Source organism: Phalacrocorax aristotelis, chromosome 3, assembly GCF_949628215.1.
Source record: "Phalacrocorax aristotelis chromosome 3, bGulAri2.1, whole genome shotgun sequence".
NCBI classification, from domain to species: Eukaryota; Metazoa; Chordata; class Aves; order Suliformes; family Phalacrocoracidae; genus Phalacrocorax; species Phalacrocorax aristotelis.
The window spans coordinates 94,546,866-94,563,415 of NC_134278.1; the positions used below are offsets into that span (position 1 = coordinate 94,546,866).

Genomic DNA, 16,550 nt, shown 5'->3' on the forward strand with positions numbered 1-16,550 from the left:
AGCCACTGACCCTGGAGGCTCTGGAGCTAAAAGCCACACCACCACATTTTCATTTTAAATTGGGGTTTTATTGTTGGTACAGTGGGGCTCCGGTGTCCCCTGTACACCCAGCTGCTGAGCCAGGAGCCACGCAGCACCACACACCACCATAAAACATCTTGTTGCCCCAGGGAAAGGATGAGGCTGTGGCCAAGAGCCCACAAGTCAGGGCACACAGTGCCAGCTCTCCGGAAGGCTGGGCTCTTTTGCGTCCCCAAAAGACCACTCAGGTCTGCTCTAACTATCCATACAAATACAACACAATTCCACAACTAGATTACAAATAGCACAGCAGTTCGTCCCCAGCTCCCACTGCCTCCGAGATCACTTCCAGCCCACATACAGGACACTGTTGGAGTGGTGCATTGCAGCTACCCTGCCACAGCTCAGTGCAACCACAATACATTCATTTATCAAAGTGAGATGCATCTGCAGGAAGCGGCACCCAAAACAGCATGTAAATGCATTCATCCTGGGCCCTGCATCAACCTTGCCAAGGCACAGATGTCTGTGAAGTCCAATAAGCTGTGCTCAGGGTTTATTTTTGTGGCTGAGTCTTGTTCATCGATCTTACCCTGACCGATTCTAGAACTGTCAAATCCATCCTTAGTCCTGTACCCAATTCCCAGACCTTGCTCTTCTATATCCAGCAAAGCTGATGTTGTCTTCCACCATCCATCTCCCAACAGCCAGGGAACCAACATAAGTCCATATCTGGTTTCTAGAGTGCTCCTGAGCTTTTCTAGTTCAGCAAGTGGAAAGAAGAGCTGAGACTTCCACGCTGCATTTCAAAGCCGCTGCCCACCAGTAGCACATCTGTGTAAACACGCTGCCTTTGCATGCACACGCACAAGTTCACCTTTGAACACGGAAGTAGTAAAATAAAAATCATCACTGAAAACTGCTGACAAACAGGAAGAAATACCCTGAAATCAGGACAGTAAAGAGTTCCTTCTGGAGCGACCGTTCCCTACAGCGACTTCAGCACAGTGCGAGCACGTAGTACAGGCATATTCCAAAAAGGTGTGTTTTTCTCATAGAGATCATAGATGTCCCGCAGAGTCCTGGTTTTCCTTCAACAATGATCAAGTTTTACATCAAGCTGACTGAAGATGCTGTCAAATCAAGGCTTATTCTTTAGATACTGTTGCACTCTGCACTGTAAAATAGAGCGCGTGACGGAGGGGACTTGGCAGGGCTCCCACCCCCTGCCAAGGGGCCCCTAGGAAAGGGGCCTAGTTTATGATGACCCCCCAAAGGACTCCAGAAGCCAAAAGCAGGCCCTTCAACAGATTCTCCTGTGCTGGGCTTCCAAAAACTGAGACTCCTGAAAGTCACCTTCAGGGAGCTTTAGTACTGCAGTCTATTGAGTGAGTCGATGTAATGAAAAGTGGCTCCCAATGCCCAGCTTGTTTCAACATTGTCAATTTTCCGGGCAAGCTGGAAAAGCCAAACAAAAAAGTTAAAACACAGTTCTTTGGGAGAAGGAGAAGCAGGCAAGGTGAATACAGTGCTGAACGTTACCACAACTGGTTATCACCACCATGGGTACAGTGTCCCTCCATCCGCAATCATAGAGCATGTGTTGTAGTAAGACGGCAAATCAAGGACTGAGCCACTGGTATGATCACTTATGCCCCGGCACCCTCCTGCCCACTCTCCCCAGCAACCCATTTTGTGCATCACCTTAAAGACTTGGCTCTTCGGGAAGCCCAGTTCTTGCAGGAGGAAGGTGATGTACGTGAGATCCATGCAGAGAAAAGGGCTGCTTCCGGGGCTGATTTCCATGGTCTTACACACTAAAGAGAAGGAAAACAGCATCTAGCACCAGCCCAGCTCTGAAAAACCTCAAATGAATACATAAAACACCTCTTGTCAGTTGAGTTGCACCGTGATGCAACCTGTTACAATGCGGTTGAAATGACATGCACATGGCAGAAGCACAAAAGCTTTGGCACACTGGAAGGACGATAAAGGCATTCTGCCTCCCCCCTAAGACAGCTGAGTTTCTTGTATCTCTCTGGGAAGGGATGAAAAGGGCCTCCAACTTTTCTTCTATCTACTTGAAGCCTTTAAAAATCTGAGCAACCTCAGGTGTATTATGTTTCTCAAGCATAAGCACTCAACAGATGTTGACAAAAACAAAGGGGAAAAAAAAGATTAAAAGAAAAGAAAAAGAACAGACAAAACCAAAGTAAAACCTACTTCCTCTCTCAGGATGAATTACACACACAGTAGTCCAGAAATCAGAACTGAAACAATTGTTCAGTCATTCACAGTGTTTACCAAAGCGCTCCATGTCAGTCTGACCAAAGCCTGAGTTTGTGGTATTAAGAAAAGAATATTTACATTTGTAAATATGCATAGGCAGTTCTCTCTGCTGCCGCTGAAGTGAAAAGCTATGAACCGGTTTTCCCCCTTTTCCTATGAACAATCAAGCATAGGAACAAATCTTGAGACAGGAAGAAAATTAAACCAGATTAGAACAGGTACGCTAACAGGATAAGAACCCCCACATCTATTTTGAAGGCCTGACTTCAGGACAACTGTTAGCTGGCAAGTTTATTAGTAACGCTTGAGAGAGTTTTGATATAGAAGTATTACGAGATGTGTTTTATGTGGGCTGCAAAAGCAAGAATTAATATAAAAATAGTTGAGATTTTAAAAAATAAGCGGTACTGTTGGCAAGATGCTATGGAGTGGGGTGCTCAGTAAAACAAAAAGATCACGTTTCTTAGCATGTCACACATTTGCCACCTGGGTATTCATTTACACACACTTACTAGTGTGTGTTTGATTGTACTTTACTCACCATATTTAGCTGCAATTTCAAAGTCACCAACGGTTAAGCTTCCTCCTTTTTCTTTATCTAAAAAAAAAACCACATGGTCTTTTATGGTTTCTGTATAAAGGCAATTGTAGATTCAAGTCATAAAAGTTGTTTGGAAATCGAACCTTGATCCACTGAAATCAATGACAAAACTCACACTTGCTTTAAAGGTAAAAGAACCTTTAAAAGATTCTTAATAGAGGATGAAAAGCCTTATTTTATGAAGAACTTTTAGCTTCATTTCCAAAAGAAACACAGTTTACAGCCTTGTCCCACCTTGCCCCCATGACTGTGCTGACCTACCCAGTAATGCCCAGACACAGTCTAACACCTTTGACCAGATCTGACAAGGCAGTGGTGCTCTGTGACACATTAAATCTTAAACTATTTGTAAAACAAAGTGGCTGAAAACAAAGGTATGTTTGTCCAAACTAGCTTGAGATCTCATCATTTGCTTTCCACCACCGAACACAACAGCCTTCTGTACACCAGCATGCCACTGGAAAACAGATAGAATGCATTCTGAATACATGTGGAATTATCTGAAAATCTTCATTGCATCTAAAAAGGTCAGTGAAACAAATCACACAAGATCACTTTACTGCTTTGCCGCACAAGAAATTTGTTTATTAGTACGAGGGCTTTTTCCTATTTTGGATGGTAGAGTTAATCAGGCAACAAAAATTTCTGAAATGCAGACTGTTTAAAAACCATTACCAGAAGTTGCAGGTCCTATTTCACAGCCCCAGTCCCTTCTCTACAGAAATTAAATAGTATTCAATACCCTGTTGAGACCAATGCCGCAGAGCAGTGTAACAAAAGACTTAAGTTCCATGACAACATACCAAAGCATTATGATGTGTATAAATGTTACCATTTCTTCCACAACTTGTCATTTAAAATGAAACGAAAACAGGAACAAACGTACCTATGAGACCAACCTCTGCTGCACGGTCATAGTAGTAAGAGAAAGTGTAAAAATCCAAGTCCTTCACTTCCTCAGCTTTATGCACTTTTCTGTAAAGCATCTTTGCCACTTTCCTAGAACAAGACTCATACAGATGCTCACCTAAAAGAAGGCAAAGAAACCCCGCATATTATAGGCAGAGAGTTAAATATACGTAAAATTTATTTAGGATCTACCAGGAAACAGGCTCCCTTTTGCACAATAGCCCTTTGTAAGCTCTTCACAGAGAACTGAAATTTGCATCTTCTTCCAGTGGCAACACTTACCATCCTCAGGTTGGGACTAAGTATGCAACAGATCAGAGATGGACAACATCGTTTCAGGCAGAAGAATTCTGAAAGACTGGTTCAGGGATCACTCAACTCCATTTGCATTACTACAAGCAACTTTACTGACTGGATGGACACACCATGGCACAAGAGGAGAGAGCTGCAGAATCTCTTCAACAGCACATCAAGAGGAGCCAGACAGAACAGTAAACAGAGAATCTAGTGTCTTTGCAAGAAGCTGAGAGTATATAATTTATTCTGCTAATAGCATGCTGGCCTGGATAGGAGGAGGGATAAATCACTATACCTGCCTTCTGTCCTTTAATTTTGTACACTATCTCAGCATGTTGCCATTCAGATTTGAAGCCAGGTGGCAAACAAGGGCTGATCAATTCCTCCCCTTCTCCTACTGCAGAAGTAAAACAGAGCCACATTAGGGAAAAACATAAGGAGATAATTTCAGATCCATCACCCCCAGCCCTGCTCCATACTGTCCCACTGCCTCAGCAAGGCACATCCAAGCCCCAGTCACAGCTCAGATGTCCCATGCCCCCCCAGGGCTGGCAAGAATCCAGGCCTCCTGGGATCTAGCAGTGTCACCTCCTGCATTCGTCTCAAATGCACCCAGCCATGGTGACAGGAGTCCACATACCCCTCAGGAACCTTGAGCCCAGTGGGAAGGGGACAGACAACTCCTCCCCCCACAACAGGGCTACGTACCCTATGCTCAGAGCCAAGACTTGAGGAATGCCCATAACTTACAGGGTTTTCCCTCAACTCCTCCTAAAATGGCGAGCCTTGCTGACATCAGCCCAAGTCCCAGGTAACTGCAAAGGGATAAAAGCCTCTGTGAACAACAAACATCCTTCCTCTGATATTCCACTGACAACTTGGCTGGGACATGCCAGTCTCCTCTACATGGTCCCAGCAAAATGGCTCAAAGTCAGCAGCTAAAGCATATAAGGGAACCAGTGACAACCCACTCTTGTAATACACCTACCCAGAAGGATAATCTCTCTTTGAAAAAGCACAGGCAATAGCTGTCAATGGTAATCTGGCTCTTGAAGAACCAGGAATGCTGAAGGCATTCCCCTAACATTCCTCCTACTCTCCTCAAAGGCAGCACAGCCTCTAGCATACAGAACTGGCTCTTTTTGAGTGCAGACACACCCCCCAGCAAATGTAAGTGGGAAGAAGCTGCTTTCCTCTACCCAAAACACTGGAAAAAGGGGAAGACAGTGAGGAGGAAGGAATGGCAGAGACAAAGCGCTATGAACTGACTGCAACCCCCATTCTCCATCCTCCTGCGCTGCTCGGTGGTGAGGAGGTAGAAGAATCGGGACCGAAGTTGAGCCTAGGAAGGAGGGACAGGTGGGGAAAGTGTTTTTGATTTTGTCCTTATTTTTCATTATCCTACTGTTTAATTGGCAATGAATTAAATTAGCTTTTCTAAATCGAGTCTGTTTTGCCCGTGATGGTAACCGCTAAGTGAGCTCCCTGTCCTTATATTGACGCACAAGCTTTTTTGTCATCATTTCTTCCCCCTGTCCTGTTGATGGAAGAGGAATGATGGAGCAACTTGGTGGGCACTTGGTGAGCAGCCAAGGTTAATCCACCACAATGACATGGCTCAGGTTTCTCTGCTTCTTCCCAGTATTCATTTGCAAGGATCCCACTTCAGCAAAACACCTAGACCTCACTGGCTTCATAGAAAGCTATTTGTACAGCATGCTCTCTTTCCCACAACTCACCTGTACGAATACAGCTTGTAGGTGTTGTTAAACATATGAAATGAAGCTGTATGGCCAGCTGGTGATGTCTGGAGAGTTGCCTGGAGGGAGAAAAAGATATCACTGCAAGGTTTCTGCCAGCATCAGCAAACATCCACAACACAATCTTTCAAAACATTAGGAAAAATGTGAAACAATCCTAGCATGGTTCAGAGAGAAATGATGAATTTGCAAATATTTTGATTTGATACACAAGACAACCACAAAATCTGGAGCTATAATAGTGTCTTCACATGACAGAGCCTAAACTGGTTAAATTTATATTTGTATCCACACCAAATTGGTGCATAAAAGAATTATTTTAATTAAAAAGGAATCCTTATTGCAGCTTTTAACTGCTTTTGTTAAGAGGCTACAGCAACTGCCTCTTCACATGATCCCTACTGGGGAAAACTGTGTGCAAAATAATATGAAAGCCAGGCACGTATTAACTTCCTACTCAGTGAATTCAGCTGTGAACTTCCACAAGCCAGAGGAAAAGCACATCACTGTGCTTGCCAAGGAACACAGCGAGGACCTGTCTGTGGTCTGAAGAAATGAAAGGGTAGTTATCTAAAGCACTTTGCAACCTCTTCCCCAAGTGCACCAGCACAGCTAGCGTGTTTGTGGGGAGCAAAGCTCAGGTCATGATGCTATTCATGCTGCTCATATCTTAACACCATCTCTAAGTCCAGAATTTCCACATCCCAGACTCTTCACATCCCCTGTCATTCTGCTGTAAGAACACAATGTCTTGATTAGCCCAGGCTGGGACACTAGATACAGCATCCCAACCCTCTGCTTTTGTGCAGCTTTACTGTGAACAGTATCTCTGCTCAGGAGAGAGCCTTATGAATCCACACCTACAGGGCTACCAGCTCACAGAACACCTATAAAAATGCCGCAACAGGAAGATGTGATGACAAACATCAGCATGTGTTTTTTGCTGCATAATAACAGTTGCTCCTTAGCATTCATCTGCAACTGAGTGAACTCAGGAAAACCAGAAACAAGGATCGAGAAGGCATCTTATTCTTCTTAAAACCCAATATAGGCCAAATGTTGGACTTGAATTCATTAACAGCATTGCCTTCGAGTTCTCCATTACAAGCAGCACAGAGTCAAGGATTAAGACACTCAGGCAAATGCTGTGTTTTCCCCAAGCTAAAGCAGCCCTGGCAGATTCACCACATGCACCACCAACCCATGGAGTGGAGTAAGAGGACCGACAAAGAGTTGTGAATGTCTCCATGATCGACTATCACAAGGCAGATGTGATCACGTGACCTGGGTTTTTCTGTCAGAAGCATGGCTTCATGTTACACTGACAAACTCTTGGTCTGTTTCCAAGGGAAATAAACGTGAGCAGTTACTGATTTCTGCACCAGCATTTCCCAACAGTGTGCATGTTCACATTACCTCGGTGCGTGGAAGGAAGGTGATCTGTGTTGATCCACCACCCAAATCCAGCATCCCTACACTTCTCTTCTGTGGATCATCTAGGCTACCTGAAATGTGTGACAGAACAGAGAAAGCCATGGTGGGTGCTGTAAGAAACTGACTAGGAACAAAACCAGAACAACAGTGGTAAAGAAAGAGGACAATCAAACTCTACCTGTCAGCTTCCAGCCAGCACTAAATTATACCGTCATCTACCAGGCACTTATTTTAGCTTTATCAGGGTGACCTGAAAATCTTCAAGTAACAGTGTTTCTCTTATTTCTCTGGTGGATGTTCATGCCCTAGTTACAGCAGCTTTGGTTATTGGATTCCTAAACATTCTTCAGTGGATGCAAGGACCCTTTTGCAAACTCTACTCTGGTAACCACTTCGTAACACAGAGGAATGTGGTTTTCTTGGCCACATCTCCCATATCCCTTAGTGATATTTTGCAGATTCCTATGGCCAAGGGGATGACAGACTGAAAAGAGCTGGCCTAAGAGACTCAGCTCTCTTGGAATTCTTCCTGCTGCCAGCCCAGAACTCTCTTCTCATTTAAATCCAGTTCTCAGTTAGATCCCTCAAATACACCTTCCTGACAAGACTAGTTTGTGCCAAGTACCTCAGTATACCTCATGATAGCTGATGTTTGAAGATCTCTGACCTTTCTGATATTTCCTATGAGCATTAAAAGCTTTAGAGCACTTGTCAGATTGCTCCACAGACTGAGTGTGCTGAACAGAGCGCTCGGGCAGCAGACTGCTTTACTTACTGTCAGAGAGGGCTTCAGCTTAGTCTTTACTTTACTCCTCAACTACCCTTTTCTAACTCAGCAGTGTAAACACTTGTGGTATTTCTGTGTTACAAATCTGTAAGGAAGTAGCATAGCACTTTCTCTCATTCTGTGCAGCTGCCAAGCACGTCTAGAATATCCACATTAAAAATTTAGCCAGAGCTAGTGGCAGACTCTAAAAAGGAATAAAATGCTCTGGTACCCTACAGGGAATTGAAAGAAAGGCTACATTAAACATCTAGGAAAAGGGATTTAACTCCTTTCTCTGTCAAGTAAATGGCCAGAATCCTAATGACTTAAACAGGCCAGGCCAAAAACAACAGCTGACTTATTCCCAGATCCTTCTTCCTCCCACTTTACACCAATGAATGAGCAAATCCCATGCAGGGGTAGAAAACAGCATGATTTTCACAGTGTTGGTCATATCTTTATGCACATGCTCATGTACACATACCTGTTAAAAAATTTATTGTGATCCAGGCTGAAATACCTAATAAGGAAAAGATTCAGAATACACGCTGTTAGATCATACCACTTCATTTTATCTAACAACAGTAACAAATACGGTGAGCCACATTGCAAGGTCTTCCTGCTTTAGGATCTGTTTAGCTGGAGGCAATTTTAAGTTTTCTCATACAGTTTAACTGCATTTTCTAACCAAAATAAACATCAAACCAGAACTTATCATCCAACAAAGACAGAGACACCAGAGGCCATCTACCACAAGCTCCCTTGCCCCCTTTCACAGCCAGAGGACTTTCAACACAAAGCCCCCAAAGGATGTATAACTGAGAGTTAAGCAGGACGGACCTTCAAGAAGGGTGAACAGGACCAGCTCTGCTGAGCTCCCCTGACCCACCTTGCCCCAAAGCCAGTGTTCCCACAACAGTCAACAGCTGTCAAAAACCAAGATAGGATGCCTTGAACAAAGAGAATAACCTTCTATACTGGAGCTTATGTGATATTTGGAAGAGAAGCCCCATATATGAAATACCCGGAGAACTCTGTATTTCACAGATCAAAAACTTAGGCGAGAAGTCACGAAGGCTTCAGTCCTTAGTTAAAAGACAAGGAAATGACTGACACTCACATTGTTCATTTTCTAGGAAAACATCCACTGGTAAGCTTTTCTTTGATGTCAGGCACTCAACTTTCCTTCTGAATACTAAGAATTTTCATCTTTTCCGCGTTCTAATTTTTCCTATTTTCCTCTAAGTATTTTTGTGGGCCACACTGTTTCTGTTCTCTTGTTGTAATATAAACCTTCTCTCCATAAATTAGATTAATTACTGGCCTTATATTAACAAATTCAAATATTTATCCATGTGGTTAAAACTGAAGGCACACTAGGGAACGTGGTCCAGTTCAACCCTTGGCTGAACCAAGGCTGTCACTGCTGTTAATGACTTTAAAACAAAACAGAGAGAATTACAATGTCTTTCTTCCATTAAGCAGTAAAAAAGAAACTCAAACAGCTCCAAACAGCTCAATCTATTTTAAAGTTTGGTTTCTAAGCAGATTTAAAACACATTTCAACACTCAGTTGGAATTTGGTTAGAATTCAGACATGTGTCTTCAAATTATTTTAAATCAAGGCTGATTCTGGGTTCTGTCCTCAGTGGTTTTTGCCGAGCATCAACTTCCTTCAGCATGTACTTTCTTCTCTATGAAACATTCTTTCAGACTGAATTCACAGTCACACTCATCAGATCAGTTATAATTAATATTATGACCAAATACTTCCAGAAAGCTCTGATGAGCACTGTCAAGAGCAGGGTGTGCAAAACCAGTTATTGAAGACCATCTCAACAAGCAGATGTTCAGAAACCTTTCCAGAAGTGCTGAATACCCAGTGGCTTCCTGTTGACCCCACAGGAACTGCCCACACTCAGAGCTTTGAGAATCAGGACAAGAGTTCAGGACTTCAAACTGGAAAACGTAGCAAAACATCTCTTTGGCAGGCACTGCCTGAGGCAGCATAAAACCATGTCAAACCCACTGCTTGTGGGTTACTGCTACAGTGAGTGGGGACATGTCACAGTGCAGCAAGAATCTCCAGGATTGCAGAAAGGGTCTCCCCGAGTTAGCCTACCTTCATCCGTTCCATTCATTATCGACACGCAGTTGTCCCTCACGAAGAAGGGGGACGCCTGAAAAATCTCCTTCACCTGTAGTTCAAATAAAAGCTACACTCAGAGAAATCTTTTTTCAGCGGGAAAGCAAATTTTTTTAAAACTCCAGTTTTACATAATTGCTCCTCTTCTTGGGCCAGATCCTGACTGCTGCTCACCACTTCGTTTGAAGTTCACATGCCCAAGAAGCATCAACCTACGCCCTGCTATAAAAGGTCAGTGATACATGCTGGCTCTGCAGTTTGGTGCAGAGGCAGGGATGGAGGTGTGGGTTTTCAAGCATGAAGACTGCACAGAAATGCCATTAACAAGGGATGGGCATGGATATGGAAGGGACCCAATTTACTTTGCTGCAACTGGCAAGCTACAGGGTATTATATATGCACGGGAGAGGCAGGAGATGGACACCTGCCTTTCAGGAATGTCCCAGGGAACGGCATTTTCAACAGGAGCATGGTAGCTGTTAGAGGTCCTCTACACTACATCCTACATGAGGTAGCAAAGCCCTAGGTTTCCAGAGTCCTCTAAAGTAACAACTGCAGCAGTTCCAGCTGAAAGTCAGTGTGGAAAAGAACAGGCCAGCTTGCAGGCAGCAGAGAACAATATAGACATTGGTTTCAACTGCACCACAGTTCTTCCTTCCAATTATTGCTTAGAAAAAGAGTGCACTCAGTGCACACTTCATAAACTTATCCTGCAGCTATAAGGTCTAGAACATAATATTTTGTTTATTTTTATAGTATTTTAAAATATTAAATATATTCTTCATGCCTATAAATACAATTTACATTCTTTCCAATCAATATAAAGGAGCAACCTTGCAGCAGCAGGCTGATAACATGACCAATCAAATAGCAGAGAGATTTTCTCAAAATAGCAGCATCCTGGTCAAAACTGCCAACACATAAACCCAGTAAGAACAAGCCTGTGGTGACTGTTACAAGTATCTCATCACACTTGTTATGCTATACGTCACCTCCAGGCTTATTCGGAGGCTGTCATCATTCCTCTGTGCTTGTACTCACACAATTTCTCCCCTCAGCCCTATCTGAGATCAAGTGGCTCTGCACTGCTTTCAGGGTTAAATGACAGGAATGGCTCATGTACATGAAGATAAACAAGTGTGTTGCATGGAAGGGAACAAATTTTGCTATAAAATTTCTGGAAAGCAAACTGAAGGACAAGGAATAGTACCTTATCCAGCAGCTTCTGAGCCTTCTCTCCTGGCAGCAACCGTAAGCCAGCTGTGGCTTTCAGGACCAGAGGAGTAAACTTCCACAGCTCCACAGGAACTTCCTTCTTCGCCACTTCCAGAAGCTCTTTTATTCCCTGGCCACTCTGTGAACAGAGAAAGAATAAAAAAAGGCATCTTAGAAACTCTTTGGATTTGCCTTTCTTGGAAGGGTGAAATGGTGAGCAGAGCAGAGACAAGTGAATATCACAAGGGGTCAGGAGAAGGTGGAGGACTCTCTGTCTCCTACAGCCTGAGACCTGGTGGATATAATGGGGATTATCCAGCAACAGGTCAAAAACACACAGGAAAAGTCACTTGTTCAAACAGTGACACAAAACTCTGCTACTGAATCTTTTGACTACAAAAGGTTCAAAAGGCAGTATTACAAATCCTTGGGAAAAAAATGCCTCTGGAGCCAGTAAAACACTATGAGCTGGGTGTAAATCTGGCTCAGGAAGTCCCTAAATCCCTGCAAGCCAGAAGTAAGCGAGACAGGAGAGAAGTCACTTAGTACTTGGCCTGTTTTTTAGGCTATTGTCCTGAGAATCCAATTCTAGTCACTTTTGGGGAAGGCTGTGCTCCAATCCAACATAGCTCTTCCATAATTTTCTTAAGTGCATCAAAATTCTTAAGGGAGAGATAGGAAAAACATCCACTGTGCTTGATTAACAACGTCACCAAGCGGAACTAGATGTGTTCGGTTCCTTGCTCCTCTGCATGTTGACTAACTTTTACTGTGGGCTTGTATCATTTGGAGACACTTCCCTGAACTGAGACAGTTCAGCATACTGTACCTCAGCAAGATGTGATTTGCAGGACATATCAAGAACAGGAGGTTTTGGGACACATACTTTTACAGTATCAGAAATAAAATTACCTTTTCGACATCATCAGCGTACGCGGATAGACCTGGCTTCAGTGCTTTAAACGTCTCATGGGTTAATTTGGGAGTCTCTGTTCAAAAGCAGTATTCCAAAATAAGCAGCAGTACAAATCATTTTGCGTACACACACAAAAAAAACATTTTACAAATGACATCATTATGTGCTAACTGAAGTCAACTGAAGCCTCTGTCTAGAACTATCAACAGCCACCTGACCTTTAAATACAGCCCTTGCTGTGGAATTAGCTCCCAAGAAAATAATTTGTAGAAGCTGTGACTGTTTTTCAGGTGCTGGTGTCCACTGTGCACAAATTCTTCATGCACATCAGACAATCACCAGACGGGTGAAAGTTCTCTTTCAGCCCTTCCACCTGCCACGTGCAGTTTTTCAAACTGCACCGGTAACAAAGACCCCACATTTCAGCATGCTCTGTTCTGGCCAAACTTGACACCAGCAAAACTCAGTGGGAGCTTTACCACCATTTTCAATGGCAGCAGAGGAAGCCAGACCTAAGTATCTCGGAAACCCACAGTACAGACAACTATGTGAACCTGCAGGCAAGATAACATGAGGTTGACAACATTCTCCTCCTATACCCAACTACACTCCATAGTTTCCTGCAATATATTCTGAAATTGTGTATGAAGAGAAGCAGGCAAGGAAGAAGCAAAGATCTGGGAATATACTGAAAGAAGGAAATCCATGGACTATAGTTTATCGCCTTTGGTGGCTAAGCCTTACACTAGCCCATTCTGCAAATCTAAGGTGCTCTCCACAGGCCAATCACACCATATACTACACTGCTAATCCTTAAAAGCATCCTCACATCACCTACTAACAGCATCCACACAGGTTCTTTCATCTTTAAGAGTTTCACAAAGAGGAGCTGACAAGACCTGAACAAATGAAGCTTATGACTCCAGAGGAAAACTGAAGCTTTTATGTACGCTCTGTCTCGCTTCTTAGCAATACTTTCTGTCCAGATGCAATACACAGCAATTTTAATCAAACAGTGAAGTTTTGCAATTTAAATGCAACACTGAAGCCAAAGAGGCACTAAACCAGAAAATGCAGAGAGAAGCAGTTCCCTGCCAGGAACTGGAGACAGCCAACAACCTGCAGGTGAAAACCTGGGGGAATAAGGAAGTTAGAATTTATAAACCTCTCTTCTACCAAGCAGCGTGATAAAAAACTGCTCTTCTTCAAGGCACTGTTCTAAAGGTAGAGCTGCTATTTAGTTCACATTCACATTTTCTCTGTTGAATGTTTTCATAATTTCATCCAAACCCACACACTCAAATCATAATATACGTCTTGATGGCTCTCTAGAAAGAGCTGAAGCATGCTTGTTCGAGTAATCCCTAGAAAAGAATCATCAAAAATCTGCTCCATATGTTATGGAAGAATTAATTTATCCTGCAATGAGCAGGCCATACCTTTTGGCTGCTGTGTAAATTTAAAAATATGGATGCGAGTTCCTGTGCTTCCTGCATCAAACATAATTCCATAAAAGACTGAGAGATCTGTGGTCAGTGCCTGATGGTTCAGTTTGTCTCCCCTGCTTTCAGCCACTCCTTCTGTTGCTCCCACGACTGGTTTGGAATCCAAGTGCCATTTTATGTAAGCAACATAAATAGCTATGCATGCCAAAATCCCAAAAGCAAAGAACCGCTTTGATATCTTCATGGCTTCCATTTATCAGACGTTTTGTTTCTTCACTGTATTGAACGTTTTACTTCTTGTCCTTCACACAGAACGGGTGGTTCCCATATCGCTCCTATATCCAATAGAAAAGAAAAGATACATTTTATTTTCTAAACCTGCTAAAGGGATGTAAGAGTATGATGGTTATTTGATAAGGGACTTACAGGAGTAAACTTGACTTGAGCGTTAGTTAAAAACTGTTAGTCGGTTTAGACCTGTGATAAGAAAGTTGGGCGTGATAGTCAAAGTAAGCAGTAACTCGCTGCAACAAACAGCCTGTTAAAAAAAACTCACACACAAGGAGTGACAGACTACTGCTGGCAAGTGGAAAGATTTATGCCTGTAGCTCCTTCAGCACCTGGACTGAGATCCCAGCTACTATCTTCAGTGCTCAAATCTATCTCAACTAACCCAAGGAAACTTGCAGTTAAATGCTTTCATTTGTTCCAGTAGGACAATGTAGAATCCTGCATTCAAAAATCTGGGATTCACCTGCAAATCTGGACCTAGCAGAAAAATCCCTCTCTTCCGTGTTGCTTGTCCTAACCACCAAATGCCTCCATGACTGCTGGATGCCTACAAGACCACAAGCTACTTTCCCAATGGTTCAGGAGGTATATATCCATCCTCCTTCAGCGCATCATTGAGATTTACAGCTAATTTTAAGACATGAAGCTGCATAAACCTTTTCCCCATTGCTACTGAGGCCTAAGAAGGAACAGAGTAAGGAGAGTTCAGAGAAGCTAAATACAGTAACTAAGGTGGGAAGGGACCTCAAGAGGTTTCTCATCCAACCTCCTGCTCAAAGCACGCACAGCTAAGGGGACCCACCATGTTGCTCAGGGCTATATCCAACTGCATCTTGAAAACCTCCAAAGATGGAGATCCCACACCTCTCTGGGCAACCTGAATCGTTTGCATGTATCTTTGTTAGCTCCTGGGTGATGAAGGAGGTGCCAGAGACTGGACAAGGGCAATTTAAAATCAGTGTTTAAAAGGCAAGATGGAAGATCCAGGGAATTAGAGTGTGCCCCCCAGCTCCAATACCAGGAAAGAAACCACAGCAATGCACAACACAATAAATCTACAAGCACTCACGTGACATCATCCAGACGATTAAAGAACAGTCAGTGGTGGCTTATGGGGAGCAAATTGATTATATTTTTCCTTTTTTGATAGCGTAATGAAGAAGAGAAAGCAAACCAATTGATGAAGTTGATTTAAACAAGGTTTTGACACATATGTAATCTGATGATGATGCAAATTCCAGAGGCGTACAGAAGGCATGGGGGGGGGGCATTTAAATTCAAGGTGATTACGGCATATTGCCAAAAATGGGTAAGACAAGGTGTTATAAAAACGGAGGAAAGCAAAACCGCAGGCGCAAATACACATGAAGAACAGATCAGCGTAGGGGAAAAGGAACTGTAGGCTGTGATGAAACAGAGATCAGGGCGTTGGCATTGCCAAAAAATGAAAAATCTTTCTGGCTCCTATCAGCAGGCACGAAGATGTAGGCGGCAAATACTGCACAAACACAGGACGATTACTCCAATCTTGCCGGTGCCAGAAAGGCCTCAACTGCAGCTACACGAAAGCTAAAACCCCGCCTGGGAGGAAAGCAGCAGGGAACGGGTGATCCTCTGAGGAGATCCTCTGAGGAGACGGGGGTCTCCACGGCGGCAGAGGGGAGGCTGGGAGGATGAGGGGGACGGGGGAGCCGCCGCCTGCGCACCCAAACCCCCTACCCCGTCTTCCTGAACACAACCGGATTAACTCTTCCCTGCCTTTAGTCAGCAGACGCTGAGATGTGGTGCAATGGAGCAGCTTTCCGCCTGCGCGGGGGAGGGTGAACGGGCGGGGACCCCACGGGAGGCGGGTGAACGCCGGCGCGGCCTAGGGAGCGCCCTCCCGCCCCCTCACACACGGGCCCGCGTGCTCCGGCCCTCCGCTCGCCCCGGGGCGCGGCGCGGCTCCCTCCCGGCCAGCCGGCCCCGCCACCCGCGCTCACTCACTCACGCCTCCGCCAGCCCCGCCATGGCGACACCGCTGCTCCGCCCCCCCCCGCCGGCGGCCGCCGCTCCCACCGCGCAGGCGCGGGGCTGGCTGGTGAGGGGCGGGGTGCGGCATGGCCGCGTGCACGGGGGGTGCGGCGTTGCGCCCGGTGTCCGGGACGGGTGTTGGCCGAGGGGGCTCCTCCGTGAGGGGGGGCCGGGCTGGCCCGCTCCTCAGCAGCTACCCTTCCCGCCCCCCCCGCAAGGCCCAGCAGAGCCCCTCAGTGATGGCGCCCTGGGGAAAATGCGCTTAAAGAAGGGTAAAATGCCAGAAAACCAGAAAGCTGTGAGGAAAAGGTGCGAGAGGAAGAGGGGGGAGGAGGCGGCGGCGGCGGCGGCGGCGGCGGCCGCGGCCGAACGCACTGTGGAGCAGCCCAGGGCCTGTACAAGTCGAGGGAGAGGCCCCATAGGCCTGTGATTAGGTCACCGAAGAGG

The 16,550-nt window shown here is 44.8% G+C and overlaps 1 protein-coding gene across 2 annotated transcripts; it reads right to left on the bottom strand.

Annotated features, from left to right (window-relative positions):
• Positions 1–46: 46 nt before the first annotated feature.
• Positions 47–16,151, bottom strand: ENTPD6 (ectonucleoside triphosphate diphosphohydrolase 6). 2 transcript variants are annotated; one of them, XM_075088552.1, is made up of 14 exons: positions 16,077–16,151; positions 13,794–14,134; positions 12,351–12,427; positions 11,434–11,577; positions 10,200–10,275; positions 8,562–8,597; positions 7,294–7,382; positions 5,857–5,936; positions 4,868–4,932; positions 4,413–4,514; positions 3,798–3,938; positions 2,852–2,908; positions 1,726–1,838; positions 47–1,479 (listed from the first exon to the last, which is right to left on the bottom strand). In XM_075088552.1, exons 2-14 carry the CDS (start codon positions 14,050–14,052, stop codon positions 1,390–1,392), a joined length of 1,329 nt encoding a protein of 442 aa, XP_074944653.1. In that variant the 5' UTR covers positions 14,053–14,134; positions 16,077–16,151; the 3' UTR covers positions 47–1,389. The 2 variants fall into 2 exon arrangements, with proteins under 2 accessions (XP_074944653.1, XP_074944654.1); XM_075088553.1 differs by lacking the exon at positions 16,077–16,151 and adding an exon at positions 15,160–15,223.
• Between the last annotated feature and the right edge of the window lie 399 nt (positions 16,152–16,550).

Excerpts from the sequence above, each read along its gene's own strand:
- ENTPD6 (XM_075088552.1), bottom strand. The coding sequence starts at position 14,052 with ATGGAAGCCATGAAGATATCAAAGCGGTTCTTTGCTTTTGGGATTTTG. Across the intron at positions 10,276-11,433 it reads CTCAGAAGCTGCTGGATAAG|GTGAAGGAGATTTTTCAGGC; the intron begins GTACTATTCCTT and ends TTTGAACTACAG. Across the intron at positions 8,598-10,199 it reads AATGAATGGAACGGATGAAG|GTATTTCAGCCTGGATCACA; the intron begins GTAGGCTAACTC and ends TTTCCTTATTAG.